Source organism: Corvus moneduloides, chromosome 21, assembly GCF_009650955.1.
Source record: "Corvus moneduloides isolate bCorMon1 chromosome 21, bCorMon1.pri, whole genome shotgun sequence".
Taxonomy (NCBI): Eukaryota; Metazoa; Chordata; class Aves; order Passeriformes; family Corvidae; genus Corvus; species Corvus moneduloides.
Genome location: NC_045496.1, coordinates 9,044,094 through 9,067,586, shown reverse-complemented (window position 1 = coordinate 9,067,586; position 23,493 = coordinate 9,044,094). Strand labels below are relative to the sequence as shown.

Genomic DNA, 23,493 nt, shown 5'->3' with positions numbered 1-23,493 from the left:
TCTTCATCCCCACGGTGCTCTGAGGGCAGAGCCATGGCAATGGCGGGTCCTGGCAGATCAGAGCCACAGCTGGACATGCCAAGAGGGAAAAGTGCTGGGTGTTCTTAAAAATGGGATTTTTGGCAAATGGAAATATCACCACAAACCAAACCCCTGTACAACTGGGGTACCAAGAACTGGGAATCCAAGCCCTGTAGGACTCAGTGAGCAAGGCCTGGCAAAACTGGGACTGAGCTCCTGCAAAGGAGCTCTCTTTATATTTGTATTTTCCCCTAAGGAATATTATTTTAATTTTATAGTTTAATGTTGTTTTCCCAGCGTGTGAACATGGATTTCTCTAACAACAGCAGGCATCGATGGCACAGATCAATGTCCTGAAAACACCGGCGTTTTCCCTGCCTGCATCAGTCCAGGTGGCAGAGAGTATAATGCCTTGGATTTTCTTAATCACAATGTTCCTGTTCCCAGTGTTTGGGAGGGGACAAAGCTGTCCCTGGGCTGGGCCTGGTGAAAAGTCACGTTGGTTGTGCTGTCTCAGGGGTGAGGAGCTGTTTCCATTTATTCCATTTTATTTTATTCCATTTTATTTTATTTTATTCCATTCCATTCCATTCCATTCCATTTCCATTCCAATTCCATTCCATTCCATTCTCTGTTAGTTTTGTCAGTCATGCTCCGAGCCCTGAGTGTGTCTCCCCCTAAACTTCCTTCCAGCCCTTCCCATGGTGTTGGATCCTCCACCTCTGGTGTTTTTCCCATGCCAGTACAGGGTGAGCTGTGCCTGCACTGGTTCTGCTGCCCCAGCTTCCCCTCCTAACCAAGCTCCATAAAATTTGCACTTCCAGTGCCTTGGAATTGTCCCCTTGTCCCCCCCTCTCCCTTCTGAGCTCCATTTATTGTGTTGGTCCCTAAACATCATTTCCCAAGCACAAAGAACTGGTTGTTACCTCACGTTCCAGCCTGAAGAGGCACCTCCACCTTCCCACCTGGAACTGGATGCTGTGGGAGCCAGGAATTTGTTTGTGATTGATGAACCCTGGGGATCTCTTTTAGTGACAGGTTCATCACTGCCAGGCTGGGGAGGGATCACTGATCTTGCATCTGCCTCACACTCAACATCCTGCACTGATTTGGAGCTCCTCCTCCATCCAGCTCCCAGAATTTCTCTGCTCCACCAAAGGGGTTCACCTGAGCAGATGTGTCTGACCACAGCTGGTTTTTTCACCTGATGAATTCCATCCTGAAGGATTTATTTAGTGGCTTCTTGGGATTAAAAGTGAGCCTGGTTTGTATGGTTGGTTTAGAGCTCCTGCTTCATCCAGCTCCCAGAATTTTTCTCCTCCACCAAAGGGATTCTCCTGAGCAGATTTGTCTGGCCATAATTCCTTTTTCACCTGGTGAACTCTATCCTGAAAGGATTCATTTTGTGGCTTTTCAGGATGAAAAGCGAGGGTGGTGCGTTGGTTTGGAGCTCCTGCTCCATCCAGCTCCCAGCATTTTCCTTTTTCACCTGGTGAACTCTATCCTGAAAGGGCTTTTTTTATTTAGTGGCTTCTCAGGATGAAAAGCAGGGGTGGTGCCACTGGTTTGGAGCTCCTGCTCCATCCAGCTCCCAGAATTTTTCTCCTCCACCAAGCAGATGTGTCTGACCTCAGTTGGTTCTTTCACCTGGTGAATTCTATCCTGAAGGATTTATTTAGTGGCTTCTCAGGATGAAAAGCAGGGGTGGTGCCACTGGTTTGGAGCTCCTGCTTCATCCAGTTCCCAGCATTTCTCTGCTCCACCAAAGGGATTCACCTGAGCAGATGTGTCTGTTCCTTTTTCACCTGGTGAACTCCACCCTGAAGGATTTATTTCGGATGAAAAGCGAGGGTGGTGCGTTGGTTCTGTCGCTGTTTGCAATGTTTGCCTGGAAACAGATGTGTTTGATTGGAGCCCATTGTTTCATTCTTCTTTTCTTGTGACTTTTTTTGTTTGTTTTCCGTTTAGCGTTTTCCTTGCTTTGTTGTTTCTGGAGGTGAGTTCTGGGTTTGTTCAGCCCCTCTGTGTCATTTGCCCCGCTCAGCCTCTGCACCTGAGGGACTCCATAGAGCGAGGGGTCTTTAGGGCAAACCATTGGTGCAGCTTCCTTGGCAGCCAGAACGGAGGAGGGGGGACAAGGGGACATTTCCAAGGCACTGGATGTCCAAAGCACTTTTTGGTGCCACTTCCAGAGGAAGGAAGAGCCCTCAGGCTCATCCCCGTGGGTCACACAAAGACCCCACAGCAAACACGGGGTTTTTCCCTGGTTTTGCCTGACCTGATGCCTGAATTCCCCGTGTTTGGGTTCCTCCTCTGCCTTTCCCATCCCAGCCAGGGCTGCACCAATGGCCCGTACAAAAGGGGCTCACCTGGCACCCACAGCCCAGGCATTCCCCAGCACCCTCTCCTCACCTTTTCTTGGGAAAAGCCTTAAAACAGCAATTTTTCAGCACCCCTAAATTTGTAGGAGCCTGCCAGGTAGTCAGGCACGCTTTGAGGAACTTTTTACACTCTGTGATTTATGAGGTTTGGGGTTTTTTTTAATTCTGTGAGGTAATGGATTACAATTGTAGCCAGATCCAAGGAAATCATTTAATCCCAGGTTTGAGGGGTGAGTTTTGGGTGGCAGGAGAACGGGGGTGGTGGATGGAACGTTGTGGGCAGTGGCAGAGACAGCTCCTGGACGTGGGCACCAGACCTAAGCACAGTTTGTCCAATTGCCCACTGCTGCTTTCCAAAGTTACTTGTACTTCCCAGGACAACTTCCCAGCATCCAAAGACCTCCTTCTGTCTCCAGGACTGGTTTCTGCTGGTCCCACCTGGGGCTGTTCACAGCATTGGTGCTGTAATTGCCGTCCCACAGGGGGACAGCGCCTGTCAGTGCGAGCAAGGCAGAAAAGCCACGAGAGAAGCACCTCAGTCCCTTCACCCTGACTTCTCTGTCCCTTTTGTACAGGTCTGGGGATGCAGGGGAGGGAGGGGGGACCTGCTCTGTTTCTCCAGGTTCTCCATCTCGGAGGTTTTCCATGTTTTCCTTCTGTCTTGGGAATACCGTGGCTGATTTCCACGTCTCTGTTGGGCTGTGGGAACCCAACAGGACCCAGCAAGAAGCTGCCTGAACACCCAGCCCGTGACCTGTGCTGTGCTGGGGGGTGTAGATTAGCAGAGGTGTTCTTTTTCTCTTGCTGGCTGTGGTTTCTTCCCTCTCCTCCTGCCCCTGGAGTGTGTCAGTGTGTGAGGTTTTGTGATTCCTCCCGTGGGTTTTCCTCCCTGTCCTCACTGTCGCTGTCACGGCCACTCGGCCACACCCAAAGCCACTCTCTGGGCTCTGTCCCTCATTCCTGGTAAGTAGCATCTGGTGAAAATCAACTCCTGCTGTCATTTTGCCCTGGAGAAGGAGGCTCTGTTGGCTTTGTGCTTTCACACACGGCGGTTCCAGGGAAATTGGTGGTTTCAAAAAGGCGGATCCAGCCACGGGAGCAGAGCGGTGACCCCGGAGTGCTGCAGGACTTGTGTGACAAGGACAGAGCGTGGCCTCCGTCCTGCTCTGCGCCACACGAGGCAGGGATGCACACAAAGGTTCATCCCAGCCTCCCACTGAGGGGTGTTCATCAGCTTTCAACAATTAAACCCAAAATCTCCACACGTACTGGGGGCTCGGTGCTGACTTCCAGGTAAATCAGGGCCAGCCCCGTGCGTTCTCCTCCATCCCAAGTTTCCCACCTGTTTTGCCAAAGGAATTTCTTGGTTATGCCTGAGGAATTCATGCAGTCAGGACCTTGTTGTCTGCAGGTTTTTTGCTGCCAAGGAGTAAAAAAGGTCCCCAGCTTGAGCAGCCTGAAAACAATCATTTTCTTGGCCAGCAGGCAGGACCTGCCACCCCCACTCTGCTCCTGCTCCTATTTCATTTGGCACCAGACAAATACAGAAATCCTGAGGTTTAGGTAAAATCCTTCACCTGGCTGCTCAGCAGATTATTTGCGTCAAGCAAAACTTTTACGATGCCTTCCATAATTTCTCTAATATTCATTCCAGGTTTCTGACCCTCTGGATTTTGCCCTGTATGCATTACCTGAGCCAACATTTCTGTTTAGAACAATCCATTAATTTTAATAAATGTATATTTAAAACTCTACTTCTGTGATACCCAAAGAACACTGGATTTTAACTGGGCTTTCTGGTTTGCTAGAATTGATTGTTAACAGATCTAAATGCTCATGAAAGCAGGAGGAAAAATGCTGCAACTGAAAAGGCAAATCAGGAAGTGAAGGGATTTTATTTTCAGTCTGGGGGAGGGTCCTTGGACTGCTGTAGATTGATAAAAATGATCATTTAGAACTAGGGAAAAATTAATGCCTCAAGCCAAGATCTTTTAGGATACTTAGAATCCTGGTTTTCTGTGGATTCCCTGCCTTTTCTGTGTGATTCAGTGATTTCCATGTTTAGAACCCCCCCGTAAATGGTGTGGAGGAGATGGAGGAGAATCTACAAAATTTTTTGAGCTGCAAGAAGCTCCTTTAACCCTGGGCCCTGCCCCACTGAAGCTGCAGCAGAGCTGGGGTTTTGAGGCCCAGTGACCCGTTTTGAGGCAGTCTGAGCCAGGCACATCCCACTCCCTGTCCGAGGAGAGAGGTAGGTGCCTCTGAAGAGCCGCTCTGAGGCAGGGACTGAGGAGCAGCTGCCTTGCACCAGCTGCTGGAGCTCAGGTGGATTTTTGGAGCCCAAGGTCCTCTCTCCAGCTTCCTCCTGGTGCCAAGAGCAGGAATTAGCATCCTGCTCCACGTGGAGACGATGATTTGCAGCACAATCCCCACGTGGCTCCACTCCCAGAGGTGACCTCCTGCAGGACCTTGGCGGTGTGAGTACCAGGGAGGCGAGGAGCCCCGAGACCATCGTGTGCCTTTCAGTTCCCCTTTTCATTTTGGCCCCCTTTTGGTTCCATTTTGGACTCTTTGGTTGTGTCCCCGTTCTCCAGAGGGTGGTGTGTCCGTGGCTTCCACGATCCTGGAGCTTGCCTGGTCTCCTCCCCGTCTGCATCCGACAGGACATGGCCTGTACGAGTCTCCTCCCGATGTCTTCTATGGTTTCTCTGCTCGTTTGGTTTGGTTGTTTTTTGGTTGGTTTTTTTTTTTTTTTTTTTTTTTGGTTTTTGTTTGCTTTTTCCTTTCTCACTTTTTGTTTTCTTTGTTTGTTTTGTTTTTTTGCATGTGCAGTTTTGTAAAGCAAACTCGAGGTACTGTATCTCGCAGCTCGTCAGTCTCCAGCGTAAATTCACCGTGAGTTGCTCTCTGTTACGATATTCACTGAATGGATTTCTCATTTAGAGCTCGATAAACCTTCCCCTTCTCCTGGTGCCTTCGCTCTCCCTGTGGTTTGGTTATTTATTTTTCCCCCCAAAAATCATTCCCATCATTGTGGAAAGCCTCCAGACCAACATCCAGGGAAAGGACTGGAAGGTGTCGTTGTCATTTGATGCTTGTGATTTGTGAGCAACTCTGTTGTGTTCCATACATTGACTGTGACTTCCCCCCCCCGCCCTCCTTCCTTCATTTTTCTCCCTTAATTCCTTTCCATCATTCCTCCTGAACTGTTTTCCTCTCTCTTCCTGTCTCCCCTCGTTTGATGGTTTGTCCTGTTCTCACCTGTGTTTATTTCTGTTCTCTGTGTTTATTCTGTGCCGGGCTGCTGGCTTTGATGTTCCACCAGTGTTTGCACTCCGGGTTCAGTGGGAGATCCAGGAGAGCCCTCTTGGAGGGAAAACTGGAGGAGGACTTCAAAAGGATTCTGGGAACGGGGTCCAAGTGAGACTAAATTGGAAAACTCTTGAAAAGCTGGTTATGTCTTTGCTCTCTGACCTGCTCGAGCTGGAGCTTAAAGCGACAGATTTTGTCAGAATGAGGCACTTGGCAACTCCTCTGGAGCTGGAGTTGAGCAAACACAGTGGAAAACTTCCTCTCCTTCCATGTGCTTCCCACCAATCCAATCCTGCTGGCTGTGCTGTGAGTCAGGGTGTGCTTTGACACCGAGGCAGGTTGGTAAAAACATCATCACTGCTGCTGACTAACCCCAAAAACTCCTCATCAGCTCCTCTCCCACCCACATGAGCATCCTTTGGGTTATCCTTTAACTCTGTGACCTTGTCTTTCTTCTTTAATGCTCTTGGAGACTCAAGTAAGTGCAATTCCAACCTGGGGGTTTGTCCCGGCCCCACAGCAGGGACCAAGGTACTGTGAAGGTTTTCCAGCAGGTTTTCCTTCCTGATATTTCCCTGGCTGTTTTGGGCTCCTTGTGCACTGGTGGATCTTAGACAAGTTGGGATTTAAAATACGTTGATGCTTTATATGAATTTAACTTCCATGACCAAGGTTGAGCTGTTGTGACTGCCAGAGTAGGTGTGCCCAGGTCTGTGCCCAGGTCTGTGCCCAGGTCTGTGCCCAGGTCTGTGCCCAGGTCTGAGGGCTCACAGGGGAATAAATCAGATTAAGGCATCTTTTGGATCATTTCTTCCAATGTATTTCCTGGCTGCTGGGAGTTTTGACAGGCAGAGAGGGCTCAGCTGCACTTTGGGTGCCTCCCACCCTGACAGGAGGGAGAGGATGGGAGAGAGGGAGGTGCTGGGAGCTGCCTTCTCCCCAAAACTCCAATTTCCCCCAGCAGAAGTTACCCCAAACTGCTCTCAAGCACTGTTTTCCCAATTAGGAACAAAGCCTTGAAAGAATACAGAATTTTTCCTCTTTTCCAAATATCCAGAGGCATATTTGGAAGAGGGGAAAAAGAGTTGCCTTTTATAAAAGGATGAAACCAAGCTGCAGGCACCAAAACCCTTTTGGAAGGAGGATCTGGCCACATTTTGAGGCATTTTTCATTGAGTTTTGTTGTTAACTCCCCACCAGAACAGAGACCCTGGAGTTCAACTTCTGTTTCTAGCTAATATTGGGAGAAATACTATGAAAGAATAAGTTTTGTCTCTGTGAAGCTGCAATATCAAAATGATCGAATGTATAAATGTAGAAAAACAGATTAATTCATAAATCAATATATTAAATTTCATATAATGATATAGAAAATGAATGCGATTTATTATCTATAAATTGTAATTTCTAAAACCAAAATCAAATTCATGAATAATTTTGGAGGGAGTCAAGAATAATTTTGGAGGGTAATTATCTCAAACCAAGATAATTCTTCCCCTCAGAGACAGTAACACTTTAAAAAGTGTTTTCACCTTGGTTCTGGTGTCTGTAATGCCCCAGCTCCCTGGGAATGCTGGGAGCGTCTCCCAAGGGATCTCAGGAAGGAGATGGAGCTCAGAAGGATAAAAAAGATGCTGAAGCATCCAAGCAACAACTCCAGGGTGACTGGCAAAGCACATTTATTTAAACACCAGTGCTGAGTTCAGCTGAGAGAAAATGGTTTTATCCAATCCCAGAGAGATAAGACAGCCAACCAACCCCAAAGTGAAATGTTCCATTGTGTTTTCCAAGTGGACAATGGAAACGTGGGGAGTTCACGAGCTCTGAGTTCATGAACGGAAAATAGGATTTGAGTGGAAAGGTTTTGTTGCATTTTAACAACAAATCCCTTTTGATCTGAAACACAGAATTTCACACCCACCGTGTAACACGTGGTTATTTTGAACACGGGATTCTTGTCTTTCCATAGGCAGCTTCCATTCATTATTTACTGGAGCAAAATTTTAAGGATTTCCATGAAGTGAAGCAGTGATTTCAGAGGTTATGGGAACAAAATCTTGAGTCATTAAGGAGCACCCTAAGATTAGAATCTGACTAAAAATATGCTTCCCTTTCCTCAACAAACCACGCAGTGCTTGCATTTTTAATTGATGCCATTATTAGTCATTGGTTCATTAATATGGATTTTATTTGATTCTCCGGGAACTGCGAGGTTTTCTTTCTAGCCACAGGCAGGAGTTGTTTGGTGGTGTGTTAGCCCAAGGAAAACCAGTGGAGCTGGTACCAGCAGTGGTATCTCCAACATTTCCAGCCTGGAGGATCTGAGAATGGAGCAGAGGCTTCAGAGAATTCCAAATATTCCAGAAAATAGGGCTGGGGAGTACAGCAATGAATTACCAGCAGTGTTTGTAGGATGTCTGCAGTCAGGAGTGATTTACAGGGCAATTTTCTTAATGGCTTCGGGGGGATTTTAAGGAGCCAGCAGTGAGCAGGGTTCAGATAAGGAGTTGGCTTTATGTTTTTTTTTTAATGTGGAGTAAATATTTCTTATCACAAAGGCTCTTTTTGATCAGTTTTTTATCAATTTAGACAAGTCCTGCCCTGCTCGTGGTGTAGCTGGGCTGTGCCTGCCCCGATTTGTACAGAATTCACTGCCCCAAACGAGGGGAGGAGCAGAGGAATTCATTTTTGCCCCGCTGATGTTTTCCCGTCTCCTCTGAAGTCCCTCCTGTTGCTGCATCTCCTCCCAGGCCGGCAGCTGGACTGGAGCCCTGCTTTGTTTTAAGGGGTGCCAAGAACCAGCTCCCAAACTATCCTCATGGCCAGAGAGCACCAGTAGAGGAGGAGCTGTCCCAAATCCCCGAGCTCAGTGGCTGTGGGGACTCGGAGAGAGCTGGAGCCGGATAAATGCCGGTGGACAAGCAGACACCACTTCCCCTCCCGTTGCTGCTGCTCTGGCTCTGGAATTCCCAGCTCTGTCCCCACAGGGCCCATCCTGCTCGGGTGCTTTACCCCATTCCCACAGCAGCCTCTGTGCCCTGGCTCTGGCTCCTGACTGGTGTTTGGATGCCAGGATTTGGGATGCTCCTCACTGCTCTGGAGATGGAATCGAGCTCGCAAGCGCCGCGTTTTCCAGGCTGGGTTTTTACCGCGCTTCGTAAATATCCTGATTTGTCTTTTTTGTCTTTTTCTTTTGGAGTGTTTTCCCTGTGGGAAGAGCAATGGCTGTGCAGGCATTGCTGCTGCAGCTCCTGCTCTGGGGTTGTTGGTGCCCAGAGCCAGCGGGTGCCTTTGTGCCGGAGTTTTTGGCACTGGCCTCCGTGCCTTGTGTCAGCGTTAAGGGTGCAGCTCGTTTCCAGGTGCTGGGAAGTTCGAGGCTGGAATGTCAGTGTCTTTTTTTTCCACAGCAGAACAGGCGGAGCTGATGTGTGCAGTGCCTGGTTCCTGCAGGTTCTCAGGGGTGCAGTTCCCTGGCAGCACCTCTCACTTAGCCCTGAGTGATGGGCAGTGCAAACACCTCAGAGGTCGTTTAAAAGCTGATTTATGTTCTTGGTGTAACTAAAACATGAATGACAAACCCCTCCTGAGGTGACACAGCTTGTGTCAGAGCCGGGCTGAGGATCAGCCCTGCATCCCCACCTTCCTCCTCCCCACATCCAGCCTGATTTAGGGGATTTTCTTTCCATCATGGATGGGCTCAGCACAGGCAGAGGGGCAGGCTGTGTCCTTGGGAGCTGCCTGATGATTTCCTGGGTGTTTCACTTTGGGGAGTCACTGCAGGGACACCAAGGCTTCGTGTCCCAGCCCTGCTGGTTCCTGTCCCATGGCAGTGGAGCACAGGATGGAGCAGGGGGTGGTTGTGCTCCTCCCTCTGCTCTTGGGTTGTAGATGAACTGAAGGTTTCAGCACAAAGGCACTTCCCCAATTAATCTTAAAGGCTGATTATCACTTCAGTGCTGCCCAAAGCACAGGGCAGAGGCCATTCCCCACCTCAGGACTTTCATTATGGAGTGAGGAATATTCCCTAAGAATAGAGGTGTTGGTGGCAGCATTCAGGGAGCTCAGCCAGGCCCAGAAAATCCCGAAGCTTTCCCTGAGCCTGGGTTTGAAGAGATTTGTAGCCCAGATGGGTTTAGCAGAGCTAAAATGTGGAGCAGGGCAGAGCAGGACACCCAGCCATCCCAGAGGAAGTGCAGAATATCCCAGGATGCCCATCCTGGGCAGCTCCATCCCTGCTGGCTCTGGAGGGCTATGCAGAGCTTTTCCTGTGGCTTCCCACAGGGAATCCTTGGTCAGGGCAGCAGGGCTGGGCAGGGGGAGGCTCTGCACATTCCTCATTCCTTCTCAAACCAGGGAAAGCTCCTGCTGAGTGAGAATATTTAATTTTTCATCATTTTGAACCAAAGAAAGTGGCAAGTGCCCACTGTAATGGGGCTTTTCATCCTTGTGCCAGCTTGGAGGGAGCTCTCCCTCAGGAGCAGCCTGTCCTCCCTTGGATGTGGGATTTGTGGTGAGCAGGGCTCTAAGCCGTGTCCCCAGGAGCTTCTGGTATTATTTACATTTGAAACCATGATTTTTGTCATTTGTTCCCCTGCCAGGCTGCAAATGGGGGACTCGGCTGCTGGGAAACGAGTCCAGAACTTGGCAACAGGGTGTAGATATTTAATTTTGGTGATCAGCTCTGATTTGAGGATTCAGTGAGGTTCCTTCACATCTGCCTGGCTGCTCTCATGAGGGTTTTCAGTGAGTTTTTGCCTCTTTAGCAGCACCAGGCAGCAGCAGCAGCAGCCTCGGTAAAGAAGCAATTCCCCAGAGCCCAGTGACACAAAACCCTTCTGACAGCTCCCACTGTGCCACACGAGTGTGGCTGGATGTCACCTCCCCGGGGCCTGTGCACGGTGACAGAGCCAGACAGTCCCAGTCAGCACCAGAACACGCAAAAGGTGCTTTTTTCCACTGCCAAGGGAGCCCAGAAAATGCGTAAGGAAGTTGTGTTTGCCTCCCATGTGGGCTCTGCTCACTCTGGCTGCAAAGCTCAGGCTGCGCTGTGGGGAATGGAGATGTCAGAGCAGGCTGGGGGGAGGAAAATGCCTTTCCTGGTTTTGCTAGGAAAAGTTTTGTTAAGGAAAAAAATGAGTGCTGAGCCTTCACGAGGTTAAATCCAGGATTTCACCCTGGCAGCCAGTGAAAAGCAGAATTTGACTTGAAATTTTTGGAAGAAAAGAAAAAGTCTTCCCTTCACACCCTGGTTGGGTTTGTGGTCACTTTGAATATGGTGGTGAGAACCCAAGTGCTGTGCTGAAAAATGAAACTCAGGGAATGCCAGAGAAGGTGTCCTCGTCATAAAGGGTGACAGAGATGAACAGGTGACTCCAGGGATAAAGGTGTTCCCATCTCAGCTTCATCTTGGGATACAGGGATGGGGAAGGGTCTGGAATGGCCACACAAAGAGGGACTGAGGGCACTGGGATTGTTCAGCTGGAGCAGACTGAGGGCAGAGCTCCCCGGGGGCTGCAGCTCCTCCCGAGGGGCAGCTCCGATCTCTGCTCCTGGGCCAGGGACAGCACCCAGGGAGCGGCTGGAGCTGGGCCAGGGCAGGCTCAGGCTGAGAGCAGGGAAAGGTTCTTCCCCCAGAGGGTGCTGGGCACTGCCCAGGCTGCCCAGGGAATGGGCACGGCCCCGAGGCTGCCAGAGCTCCAGGAGCGTTTGGACAGCGCTGCCAGGGATGCCCAGGGTGGGGCTGTTGGGGGGTCTGTGCAGGTCAGGGGTTGGACTGGACGATCCCTGTGGCTCCCTTCCAGCTCAGGATATTTTATGGATCTATGTGTGACTCTCCTCTCTCTGGGCCCTTTTCCTGGTGCACAGGACACTTTTCCTCTCTTACCTGTACTTTTCCATTCTCCAGTGATGTGTGGGCTGCTGGTCCATGCTCACCTGGAAGGATGCCGTGGGTTTAGAACAGTTCTAGACCTGTTCCATGAGCCAAGAGGGCAGCACAGCTGGAAGACAACCCCTGGGGCTGGCTGGAAGGGGAAGGGGCTGGTGGCAGGCTCGGATCCTCAGGTTTCATTTTCCCTGCTCCTCCTGCTGATCTAACTTCTCTTGCTCACCGCTAATTTCCTCATCCAGATGTTTCCAGGTGGGGAGAAAAGTGCTGCTAATTTTGGGAAGCTTTGTGGGCTGTTCCAAAGCTCTGGCTGGGGTGTGTGATTTCTGCGTGCTGACGTTTTAATCCTTCAGACTATTCCCGAGGCTTCCACATTTCCGAAACGCAGAATAACTCCTTTCCAGAGGGCTGATCTCATAGTGTGTGGGCAAACTAACACGGATGATCCCGCTGGCTTTCCCTGCTCGTGTTCTCTCTCCATCCCTGTTTCACCTTTGGTTCAACCCTCTAATTCCCTACCTCGGCTGAAAATTCCCTGTTTTTCTGGTTTTTTTTTTGTTTTTTTTTTTTTAGTTGGTATTTAGGGAAAGGGCGCGAATTCGGGTGCTGACTTCTCCCGTTTCTCCCGCCCTTAGCAAGCAGCAGAATTCCTCCAAATCCAAGTCGGTTTGGGAGCAGAGGACGAGCCAGATCCGGATGCACAACTTCCGAGCCAGCTGCGAGGCCCTGTACAACGAGCTGGACCCCGAGGAGCGGGTGCGCTACGCCACCACCCTGCACATCCGGCCCGACATGAAAACCCACCTGGACCGGCCGCTGGTCGTGGAGCCCCGCAGCGAAGGCAGGAACAACATCACCAAGCTGAGCCCCGTGGATGTCCAGGAGGTGGTGGAGCACCCCAAAGTCACCTCAGCTGACGGGGCAGAAGCGCCACGGAAGCACCACCGGCATCGGGATAAGGAGAAGCTGGGAGAGCAGGAGAAGGGCGACGTGACCAAGGATGAGGGCGGCGAAACCGGCGTGGGCAACAAGGAGGAGCGGCACAGGCAGCACCGGAGCCGCAGCAAGGAGGTGGAAGGGGGCAGCAAGGAAGGGAAAAGCGACCGGAACAGGGGGCAGGAAGGGGGGAAGAGGCACCACCGGCGGGGCTCGGTGGAGGATGGCACCGAGAAGGAGCACCGCAGGCACCGCAGCCACCGGCACTCGTCCGACCGGCCGGGCAAGGAGGGCAACGGCACCGCCAACGGCGCCCGCGGCGAGCGGCGCTCCCGGCACCGCGGCGGCTCCAGGTCCGGGAACAGGGATGGAGAGCCCGGAGCCAAGGGCGACAGCGGAGACGAGCCCCACCGGCGGCACCGGCTCAGGAACAGGGCGCTGTCCACCTACGAGTCCGTGGAGAAGGACAACGGCGAGAAGGAGGGCGAGGCTGGCGAGAAGGAGCACCGCAATCACCAGCCCAAGTGAGTGAGTGCTGCCAGGCCCTCCCCGGGTCGGTTCAGGGGTCACAAAGCCCCAGAGGTGTTCCAAGAAATCCCGTTTCCCCGTCCCCGTGGCATTCCCTGCTGTCCCTGTCCCCACAGTGGCTCCCCCCACAACCCCTCTGTTTTGCCTCAGTCAGCAATGACAGAGGCTCCCAAAGACGATCTTGGTTCCTAAACCAGCTCAGGTTTAAGGCAGGACATCTCCTTGCTGTAAACACCCTGTACGACCCTGTAGGACACCAAGTGGAGCAGAGAATTTCCCAGCTTCTGAAGGAAGCTCCTGAGGGACATTTTTAAAATTTCGGCCAGCCTTGCTTTACAGCCCTTTGATTTTCATTTTTCATGGGGAGCCTTCAGCTGCACCACCAGTTGTTCCAGCACGTGGCCTCTTCCATTAAGAGCAACGATGGCCCCCATTTGCTTTAATTCTTATTTAAGTCAAGTGAGAAAAACAGCCCTGGTGAAGTATTTGGAGTAGTTAATAAAGAAGGATAGATTGCCTTTTCAGCTTTATTAGTCTGATGGAAAAGAAATTGCACTGGGATTCTTTAGAATAGAGTTCATGTCACCGTGGAGAGCTGTGAGTGGCACTGAGATAATAATTTTCCTGTCTAAATTATCTTCCTTTCAGCTGAATTTCCAAACACTCTGCCTGCTGTTCAGCGTGCTCATGTGCACGGGCTCGCTTTCCTCCTCACTGGAGCCGAGCTGCTGCTGCTGCAGAGGAGAGCAGGAGCTATTTAGCTGCTGACAGCCACGTTCCAGAGTGCTTCCAGGCTGGAAAAGAGAATCCCCACGTTTAAATAAGGCCTGGGGAGAGCATTAGGGAGCAGCGTGTCAGGATTCATCCGGCAGCTGATCTGGGGGGTGGCTTGTGGCACTGCTACGTGCAGGTGCCACATGGTCCTGGCTTGGGAGCATCATCAGAAAGACCCAAGGGATTTTCAGTGCCTGTAATCTTGTGATTGGGGTTGGCTTGGGAGGTCTCAGAGGAAAAAGTCCCAAATTTTACTGTCTGGAGGTTGTCCTGCAAAGGATTTCCATGCAGAAAACAAACCCAGCACGAGGTGCAGCGTCAGGGATGCGTCCCTGAACCCTTCCTGGGCCATATTGAGCAAATCCTGCTTTTTCCTAGGGAGAACCAGTGTGAGCTGGAGGCCAGTGGCAGTGGGAGTGTCCCTGGGAGTGTCCCTGTGCACACCCTGCCCAGCACATACCTGCAGAAGGTGCCCGAGCAGCCGGAGGATGCCGACAACCAGAAGAACGTGACGAGGATGATTCAGCCCCCGCTGGACAAAACCACCACTGTGAACATCCCTGTCACCATCACGGCCCCTCCAGGGGACACCACTGTCATTCCAAGTGAGTGCCTTTGTCCCCTGCTTTTCCTGCTGTGAAATTGCCAGGAAATTGAAATTCCTGAGGAGCGATGGGGGCTCTGCTGGGCGCTGCCATCCTCGAGAGAGGCAGACAGGGAACTTGGTGACAGAGGATCTGTAATTCCCACACAGACTGCAGGAACTCAGCAAGGGTTCCTGGCTGCCTGGTGGCTCTGGAAAACACCTGAGTCCCTGGAAATGGCTCACCCAGAGCACGAAGAACGGTGAAGGAGCAGGGAAAGCAACATCCATGTGTAATCCTGCAGCTTTGGGATCCTTCGTGAGATTCCAGAGCTTTTTAAAATCCTCTGCATCACAGTTGGAGCAGATCCACCCTCCCTGTGCTTCTCCAGAGCTCTCTGCCTTGGGTTTATCAGCACAGATTTACAGATGGCCCCAAGATCCTCGTGCCCAGCCACCACCAGCCTGTTCCCACCACCTTAGGGCTGATCCCTGGCAGGGTGGGATCAGCCTGGAGAAGTCTGGAGAGCTCAGGAGAATCCCAGTGTGAAATCCAAGAGGTCCACATTGGACTCCAGGCCATCGGGACTCTGCTTTCCAAGAGGCACAGCCAAAACCTGCCAGGGTCTCTGATTTTCACTCTGTTGTCAGCCACAAGATTTATCTTTTCTTTTGTTTCCTTCTCCTTTCTCCTTTTTTTCCCCCCCTCTTCAGTGGTAATTTTCCTATATTGCCATGCTGAGTTCCTGTCAATCACAATTTATCAGCCTCTCCCTTTTCCTGGCCGTTTCCTCTGGATCTGACTGGAAATCCAATAAGGAGTTTATTGAACGTGTTACTCAAACACAACGAAATGTCCTTTTCTTGCAAAATAAAATAAAATGTAATAAAAGCCCTGCGCTGAGCACATTCCAAAGGGTGGGGTTGTTGGGTTTTAGGTCCTGGGAATTAATGGAAGAGCCTTTATGTGTGTCTAAGAAGAGAACTTGCAGCATAAAATGTTACCCAGTTCATAGATGGGAAATGATCTTCAGTAAATTATCCCTGGAAGTGAAGTTAGGGTGAAAATTGGGGAATTTCCAACCTTTGGGAGGGAGGTTTGGAGTAATTTTAGAGTAGATCTTCAAACCTGAAGGAGCTGCACACTTTTGCACATGGGGAGCTCTGACCAAACCGAGGTGCACAATGCAGGCACAGCTCTGAGGAAGTCCAAGAAGTCCTTTCCAGGTTTTTTTCCTAATTCTGGGAATTTCAGCAGTCTCAACCCCCAAAGTATTAAACCTCATCCCTGAATTTGCTCTTTTGTGTGTTCCAAAGCCAGTTGTGCTCCTGATCCATGGGAGAAAACACTGAATTACGAGGTTGCTCAGATTCCCTTTTTCTTTCCTCTCAAGGATCCCGAGCTGATCCCTCTCCCTAAGAATTTGTGCTTTTTGGGATGGGTTTTCCAGCCCCAGTTTGACAGCTCTGGGATAAATAAGCTCATGGTTTCTTTCCATTTCCTGGCTGCTCCGTGGCTCAGCAGCAGCTGAGGGGTAGCACTGCCTCACTTGGGAGTGATAATAATCCCGTGATTGTTCATCCCATTTAATCAGCACTTCCAAAGGCTGTTTGCTCTCCCAGCTGCACTGTTGGCATTTCCAGCCGCTCCAGGCAGCGGGAAGGCTGTGGATCTGCTTTTTAACCCTCTCCTTCTTTGTGTTTTCCCCAAATTCCCGTTTCCAGTGAACAACGTGGAGTTTGAAAGCAAAACAGAGGAGAAGAAAGACGTCGATGACTTGACGAAAAATGGGCCTAAACCGATCCTGCCTTACAGTTCCATGTTTATCCTCAGTCCCACAAATCCGTAAGTTCCTGTAGCACCAACCTGGGTTCCAGGTGCTTCAAAGAGTGGGGTTTTCATCTCTGGAAACACACTGGGACATGAAATAAAAGCTCATTTCTGTGGGCCAGATGCTGCTGTTCAGCTGGGTTTTCCTGGGGGATTAAACTACCAGGACAGGGAAAAGAAAATGCTTTAGGCAGACCCTGCTGATGTAGATCCCAAAAAATGGGAGCACAGGTGTTGTTGGGAAAAGACTTTATCAGGAATAACAGGCTGAGGACTGTTTGGATGCCAGCAAATTCCTGCAGGTTCCTCAGCTGGAATCCCTGTTCTTTCCAAAAAGTGGCTCTGCATCACTGCAAACTTTGAACTTCTGGGAAAACCTGGACATTTTTCATTTGCCAAGGCTGGGAGTGCAGCCTGTGGGATCTGCTGGGATTAGGGCATTTCTTCCCCTTCAGGCAGCGCTGCCTTCTGGGGAGCTTTGGACTCAAAGCCTGGAAATTCAGAATCTGTTCCTCTGGAGGGCTGCAGGACCAGGGGGGAGGCAGTGGGGTTGGAATAATTGTGGCGTGAAGGGCTGTGAGGCATTTTAAGCATTTTAAGAAAGGGCGTTGGAAACTTCTGGAGATCCCCTCGGAGCAGAGGTCTCTCTCTCGCTCAGGTAAACTTGCAGATCTCAGAGTTTCTCTCTGCCCAGATACCAAAGGCAACTCAGACCCTTCTTTGGCAGCTGGATTTAAGAGGAAAATGAGTTCTCCTGCACCTCCTGCTGCTCGGGACTGTGACATCTTGTGCAGTCATGGAACAGAACAGGCTCCGTGTTCTCATATTTGACATCCAAAAAGCCCCCGTGGTGGAAGCACCCCCGGACACTGGGCAGGCTGAAGAGAATCCCAGAATATCCTGAGCGAGCTGGGAGGGACCCAGCAGGATCATTGATCCAGCCCCTGGCCTTGCACAGACACCCCAACAATCCCACCCTGGGCATCCCAGGTTGTCCCAACGCTCCTGGAGCTCTGGCAGCCTCGGGGCCATCACCTGGGGAGCCAGATTAGGATTATGGAGCTTGGCCTCTATCTGCTTGGATAAGGAAATGGTATTTCCCTAACATTCGGTCTTTTTGTTGTGAAGTAACCACCAAAAATGAGCAGGGAAGGATCTGCCAAGGCAGCACCACTGGGTGGGGACGAGAGGGTGCTGAGCCCAGGGCTCTGAGCTGAGACCGAGCTGGGCAGGCAGAGAAGCAGCAAAACTTCCTCATTCCCTATGGCTGCTTCTTTTCTCTGCCCTCATCCTGCAGTTAGGCCCTTCTGAGCCTCAGAGCCCAGGATCTGGGGGTTGTTTCTGTTGTTTTGCAGTTTTCTCCAGCTTACACCCTCCCAAAATAAAACCCCTTTGCTGAAAAACCACTGGAAAAACAAAATTCACTGGGAGAAAAAATGTGTTACAGGCAAGCCGGGGGGGATAACGCGACCAAGCCCAAACTCCAGGAATGTCAGCAGCTTGTTTTTCCTCCTCTGGGCAAGATGCAGAGGCAGCTGCATCCCCCCAGGTGTTCTGGTGGTGGGAACTCCTCCAGAGAGCTCTTTCTGCTTGCTGGCCTAGGAAGCTTTTCCCATCTCCCTTCCAAGCCCTGCTGGGGATCCACGACCCGGCTGCTGCCAGAGGGGAAAACAGCTCAGGGAAGCAGAAATGAGTTCCCTTTTTTTTCTCCAAATGCCATCACCCTCTTCGAGCATGCAGGGCTGTGAAGTGATTTCTCAAGCCTCACTGGCAGTTCACAAATGCTCCCACATCTCACTGCTGGTTATGAATGGTGAGGAGCTAAAAATAGGGGCTTGTTATTGCTTTGATGAATTGAGTTTGATGCGGGAATTACGGCTACAAATGTTCTTGGGAATGTTGCCTTTCACTTCTGTGGCTCCACGGAGCACGGAGATGATCATCTTCTCCTGGCAGATTGAAAACCAGAGTTAAGGGATCCACAAAAGCACTTTTCTCCAGGTTATTTTCTATCAAATTTGCTTCCCTGGTATTTGCAGCTCTTTTCTGCTCTGAATCCATTACCGAGCCAAAAAAAAGGAAAATGTAAGCAGACGTGAAAAATAGACTTTAATTCTCACTGTTCAGATATTTGCTTAGAGAAAATGGGATAAAGGAGCTGAAATACATTCTCAGATAACAAAGTTGCTGGCGAGTTAAATCTATAATTTGATTTTCGGGCTAAGTCCTTTATTCAGCTGACAAATGCGGTGCAAATGCAGAGCTCCATGTGCAGTTAAGGATTTGGGACTTGTGGTCAGATGGAATTATTAGCTGCAATTTGTGAAGAGATCTGGATTGCTTAGGAATGGGAGCGTTTACCACTTTCCTCGGACACAATTTGAGAATAAAAAAGATTAGGTGGAAGTCATCAAATCTAGTCCTGTAAAGTATTTGTGCTGTAAAGTGTGACTTGGAGTGAAGTGCAGGCAGAGAGGGATTGGTGGGAGGAACACTCAGAGCCACAAAGGCGGATTCAGCTGAGACTCTCAACATTTTAAAGGGATTAGTTGACATTAAAAAGGATTTCAAAGCTTGTTTTGAACTCGCAGGGTGCTAACCTGGGAGTTCGGAGGGAGAAGGATGGGGGAGTGCCATAAACGTGATTTGTAGAGTTGAGTGTGGATGCTTGAAAGCTGTTGGTGCTCTTTTGACAGATGGGTAGAGAGATAAATAGAGAGATAAACAGATAGGGAGATAAACAGGGAGATAAATAGAGAGATAAAGAGATGAGTGGATGTTGCTTTGCAGAGGGCGTAGAGAGCAGTGCAGAGATGTTGAACTCCCTCATTTAAATTTCACCAAGATGTGTTGCAAACTGGAATTTAAAGCCTGGTTTTAATTTTCTTCCCATTATTACAGCAGGAATGCCAAAGGTGCTGTTCCTGCTGGATTAGTGCCCGTTCTCCCTCACCTCACAGCCCTGTGCTCCTGTCCCCGCAGGATCCGGCGCCTGTTCCACTACATCGTCAACCTGCGCTACTTTGAGATGGTGATCCTGATCGTCATCGCCCTCAGCAGCATCGCCCTGGCTGCAGAGGACCCCGTCCAAGCTGAGTCTCCCAGGAATGACGTGAGTGCCACCCAAAATTCCCAGAATTTGGGCTTTCTTCTCCCGTTCCCATCTCCGCAGGGTAACGCTCTGTGCTGGCAGTGCAAAATTAAAGCTTTGGTAACGCACCCAAATTATCTTTGTTCCGCTGTCAAAATGCTCTCGATTCCTGTCCCTTCCTGCTGCTTCAGCCACATCTGGGTTGGAGAACTTGGAAATTGTGTGGCTGATGGGGCTTTGCTGGAGGAGCTGCAAAGCTGACAGCCCATCCTGCAGTGGGAAAAGCTGCTGGATAATCTCTTCAGGAAAGGATGTTCAAACATTTCATTTCGAAATTAAATCCCTTTTGCCTTGTTCAACCTGCCAGAAGTGCAGGTGCACTGAAGCCAGCCTTGGGTGCAGGCTGGCAAGGACTGGGGAAATGCTGCTTTAACTCAGATGATTCAGGTTTGTGCCTAAATTATCTGAAAACTTTCGCACCAGATGGTTTTTGTCCATCCCAGCAAACAGACCATTGCTAGATGAGATATTTAACCTTGCTCCTGTGCAGGTTATTTCAGGGCATGGCCTTCCCTAACACACATTTCCCTCTCCCATTTAGGCTCTGAAATACCTGGATTATATATTCACAGGAGTCTTCACCTTTGAGATGGTGATCAAGGTAAGAACTTTTCCAAGCGGAGAGAGTCACCTCTTCTTGCAGATTTATTTGTGAGAAGCTGGAGAAAGGGTGGAGCAGGACAGAGGTGGGAAGGATGGAGAGCTTGAACTTGGGAACAGCTCTTAAAATCAGATGGAGCAGCTCTCCTGGTTTCCTTCATCTCATACTTTATGGAGGAAGATCAGGATGTCTTTAGGAGCTGTGTAAGAGGGTAAGAATTGGGAAGACACAGGAGCTGCCAGACCTTGCTCAGACACTCCTGATTCTTCCCTTTGCCTTTGGCACTGAGCAGGAATATTAATAACAGCTGATTCTTGGTTTGTCACGTTTCAAAAAGCTGAGAATTTCTCTTTTTCCTCAGCAGGGTGACAGGTTTTGCCAGGACTGGGGGGCAGTAACTTCCCAGAGAACAGTCCCATAAAGTGGGGATTCAGTGTTGGGATAAGGCAGGAGCTGGGTTTCCCTGTCCAAGCGAGATGCAAAAGAGATGCAGAATAAAACCAGGATTAATGCATGTGTGTGGAAGGAATCCTAGGGAGCAGTGAGGCCTCATTTTGGCAGCTTTTGGTTAAGTTTTATTGATTTGAGCTTCATTTTTGGGAGAGTTTTCCTGCCTGTTTGAGAGGAGCGGCTCGGCCGAGGATCTCGGCACTTTGTGAAGGGTCCTTTGATCCAGAACCTTCTCCTGCCCCTCGGCAGGGTGGATCTGGGCCATGCTTGATTAAAACTCTTCCTTCTCCTGGGTTTTCTCTGCAGATGATCGACTTGGGGCTGCTGCTCCACCCCGGCTCCTACTTCCGTGACCTGTGGAATATCCTGGACTTCATTGTGGTCAGTGGGGCCTTGGTGGCTTTTGCCTTCTCGTAAGTTCATTTTCCTTCTCCTCCCAAATTCCAGGGAATGAGTGACAGAGGGGGCAGGACCTGTAATGTTTGTGGCTCCATTTCCCAGTGAGATGTTCAATTCCTGCCCTTTTTCCTCTCGTAGCTGGGTGGGCGGGGGGTGAAGAAAAGGAATGAACCCAACTAAATTTGTGTCGTGGAACCTCTTGAAAATCCTCCCAGCTTGAGGCTGAGCCCATTCTCTGCTCATTCAAACACGAAGCCAAGATTTTTGTGATTCTTTGGCCAAGTTCTTTTCAGGAACTCACTGTAACACTTTGTGGCAGTCCAGTGTCTCCAGGCACTGGTTGTAGGAATTGCTCTCACTATGAAAAAACAGTGAAAGAAATCAGCTGGTAACTCCATGAACTCTTGGCAAACCCTTATTTGCAGAGTTGTGGATATTTCTGCTTCACAAACCTTTCCTATTTCTTTCCTTTTCTCTCCACTCTCATTCAGGACCTTGTATTTCCACTTGTATTTCTCCCTCCCTCAACCCCTGCTCTGTATTTATGACTTTAAATAATACCTCACATCCTTCTTTAATATCGTGGAGGATTTTGAGCAACAAACACAGAGGAATAACTCTTTAAAAATTAAAATTCGCTTCTCATTTGAGCCTTTTTTCTTGGAAACAACCACAGGAAGAGCAACACAGCTTCTTCCAACCTTCAGGAGCCGAGTGGAGGATGGGAAGAAATTTCCCACTCGTTCTGAGGCGCGGGAATTGTTTGCAAATGCTTTGCTGAGAAACAAAAGATGACCTGGAAACAGGCAGCAGGACTTGACCACTTTAATCTTCTGCTAAATTAGCCCTGAGCAATTCTGGGAGTGTTTAGCAGCCCATGCCCAGCCGAGCTCACCTGTTTGTCGACAGGATGATTAGAGGAGAGGAAATTGTTTAATTTGCTAATGAGAATTAGCAGCGTTTCACTCGCTAATGAGGAAAGCATCCACCTTTGTCAGGGAGCCACGGAGCGTGGCTGGGCTGCTTTAAATTGGCAGCAGTTTTGAAGCAGAGCCAAATCCCTGCTCCTCCCTCAGCTCTGCACAAAAAAATTTGCACAAAATGTTGCCTTTCTGGTAAAATATTCCTCAGGAATTTTTCATTTTCCAGGTTCCTGTCGCATTGAGGTGGTGAGATTTGTATTTTCCATCTGCTTTTCTTCAGTGCAAATGCTGAATAGGAATAAAAACCCTCCAAGCTAAATTGACCCAAAAGTGAATGGACAGGATTGATATTTTAGGTGTGATTTTGGGGGATGTTGAAATCTGGGCTGTGCCTGATCCTTCACCAAATTATTCAGTTCTTGGAGGAAATCATATCCAACATAATTTCGTCAAAGGGCTGCTGCCCTCCTCTCTTTAAACATTTTGTCCCTCATTAAAAATCAGTTTTTTGGAGGAGTTCAGTGCTCTGTCGTAAGCAAAACTGGCTTGGTGAATGTCCCGCTGACCTAAAATTTAACATCCAAAACTGAGCTGCTTTTTAAGCTCGACTAGACATGTGTGGGCTTTTATTTCCCAGCACATGAAAAATATCCATGGAACATCTCTCAGAATGAGATTGACTTAAACCAGATCGAGTTAAGCAAAAGCAAAAGTTTAACTTAAAAAACCCAAATCAGCAACATCGGAACTTAACAAAGCTCCTCTGAATTGAAGAGAGGTGGAGAAGTCAAATAATCACAAAAAACCAACCTAACCCAAAGTCTGGGGTCCCAGGAGAATTCCCCTTTTCCATCAGGAATTCAAACTTCCAGGGGGCATTTTGGGAGCCCTTCAGAGCAGCTCCCTGTGCTGGGAGAGCAAACCTCAGGCCCTGCCTTTAAAACACCTTCTCTTTGAACACGATTTTCTTTTGAAGGAGATTCTCCTTGCTGGAGTTACGGATTAAAATGAATAATTTTTAATCTTTCTGAGGCTTTTCTGCTCAGGTTTTCTTCTGTTGCTCACGTTGGGCCATGAATATCTAACAGCACCTCATCAGCCTCTGAATAAATTACTGCTACATCCCCTGCCTGTGCTTTGTGATACGTGCCCCAAGCTGCTTTTATTTTCCACTGTGAGTGAGTCTTGAGCAGGGTTTTAGAGCCAGGGACTGCATAAACCCAGCCTAGTTGCCGTCTCCCAGATGAAAGTCAGACAAGCTTATTTGTAAAGCTTGGGAAAATTTGAATTTCTTCTGTGATTTTTCTGCTCTCTGTAAGCCCTGCTCCACATCCCCATTTCAGTGGGCAACATCCAATCCAGGGAATGCCTGCAGCCTCCCTGGTGTAGCCCAAAAGCTGGGAAATCAGTCATTCCTGGGAAATGAATTCTCTCTGTTCCAGTTCGGAATCCTAACAGGGTAGGTGGTCGTGACTTAGGCCCAGCTCCTGGTTTGGTTAAACCAGATGGACACACAGAGCCAACTGAACGTTGATAATCCCGAAAAGGAGCTTTTGGAGATTCTTTGTTGTTCAATCAGTTGGATTTTTCCAGCAAATCCCACAGCCCTGTCACCCTCCTCAGTGGCTAAAAATGGGATTTAATGTGGCTGTCACTGCTTTGTTTGAACCCACGGCTGCCACGTGCAGGGTGGAATTTAATTCATGTTCTCGGCCT

General features: G+C 49.5%; 1 protein-coding gene across 24 annotated transcripts in view; it reads left to right on the top strand.

Annotated features, from left to right (window-relative positions):
• The window catches only part of CACNA1B (calcium voltage-gated channel subunit alpha1 B), a 265,839-nt gene that overhangs the window by 179,433 nt on the left and 62,913 nt on the right, over nt 1-23,493 (top strand). For 16 of the 24 annotated variants that reach the window (XM_032130521.1, XM_032130526.1, XM_032130522.1 and 13 more), the window contains 7 exons: nt 5,235-5,297; nt 12,237-13,061; nt 14,218-14,444; nt 16,148-16,268; nt 19,236-19,365; nt 19,946-20,005; nt 20,762-20,868. In XM_032130521.1, the coding sequence (XP_031986412.1) occupies nt 5,235-5,297; nt 12,237-13,061; nt 14,218-14,444; nt 16,148-16,268; nt 19,236-19,365; nt 19,946-20,005; nt 20,762-20,868 (1,533 nt within the window). The remainder of the gene's footprint in view (nt 1-5,234; nt 5,298-12,236; nt 13,062-14,217; nt 14,445-16,147; nt 16,269-19,235; nt 19,366-19,945; nt 20,006-20,761; nt 20,869-23,493) is intronic. The other 8 variants (XM_032130533.1, XM_032130540.1, XM_032130539.1 and 5 more) reach the window with 1 other exon arrangement.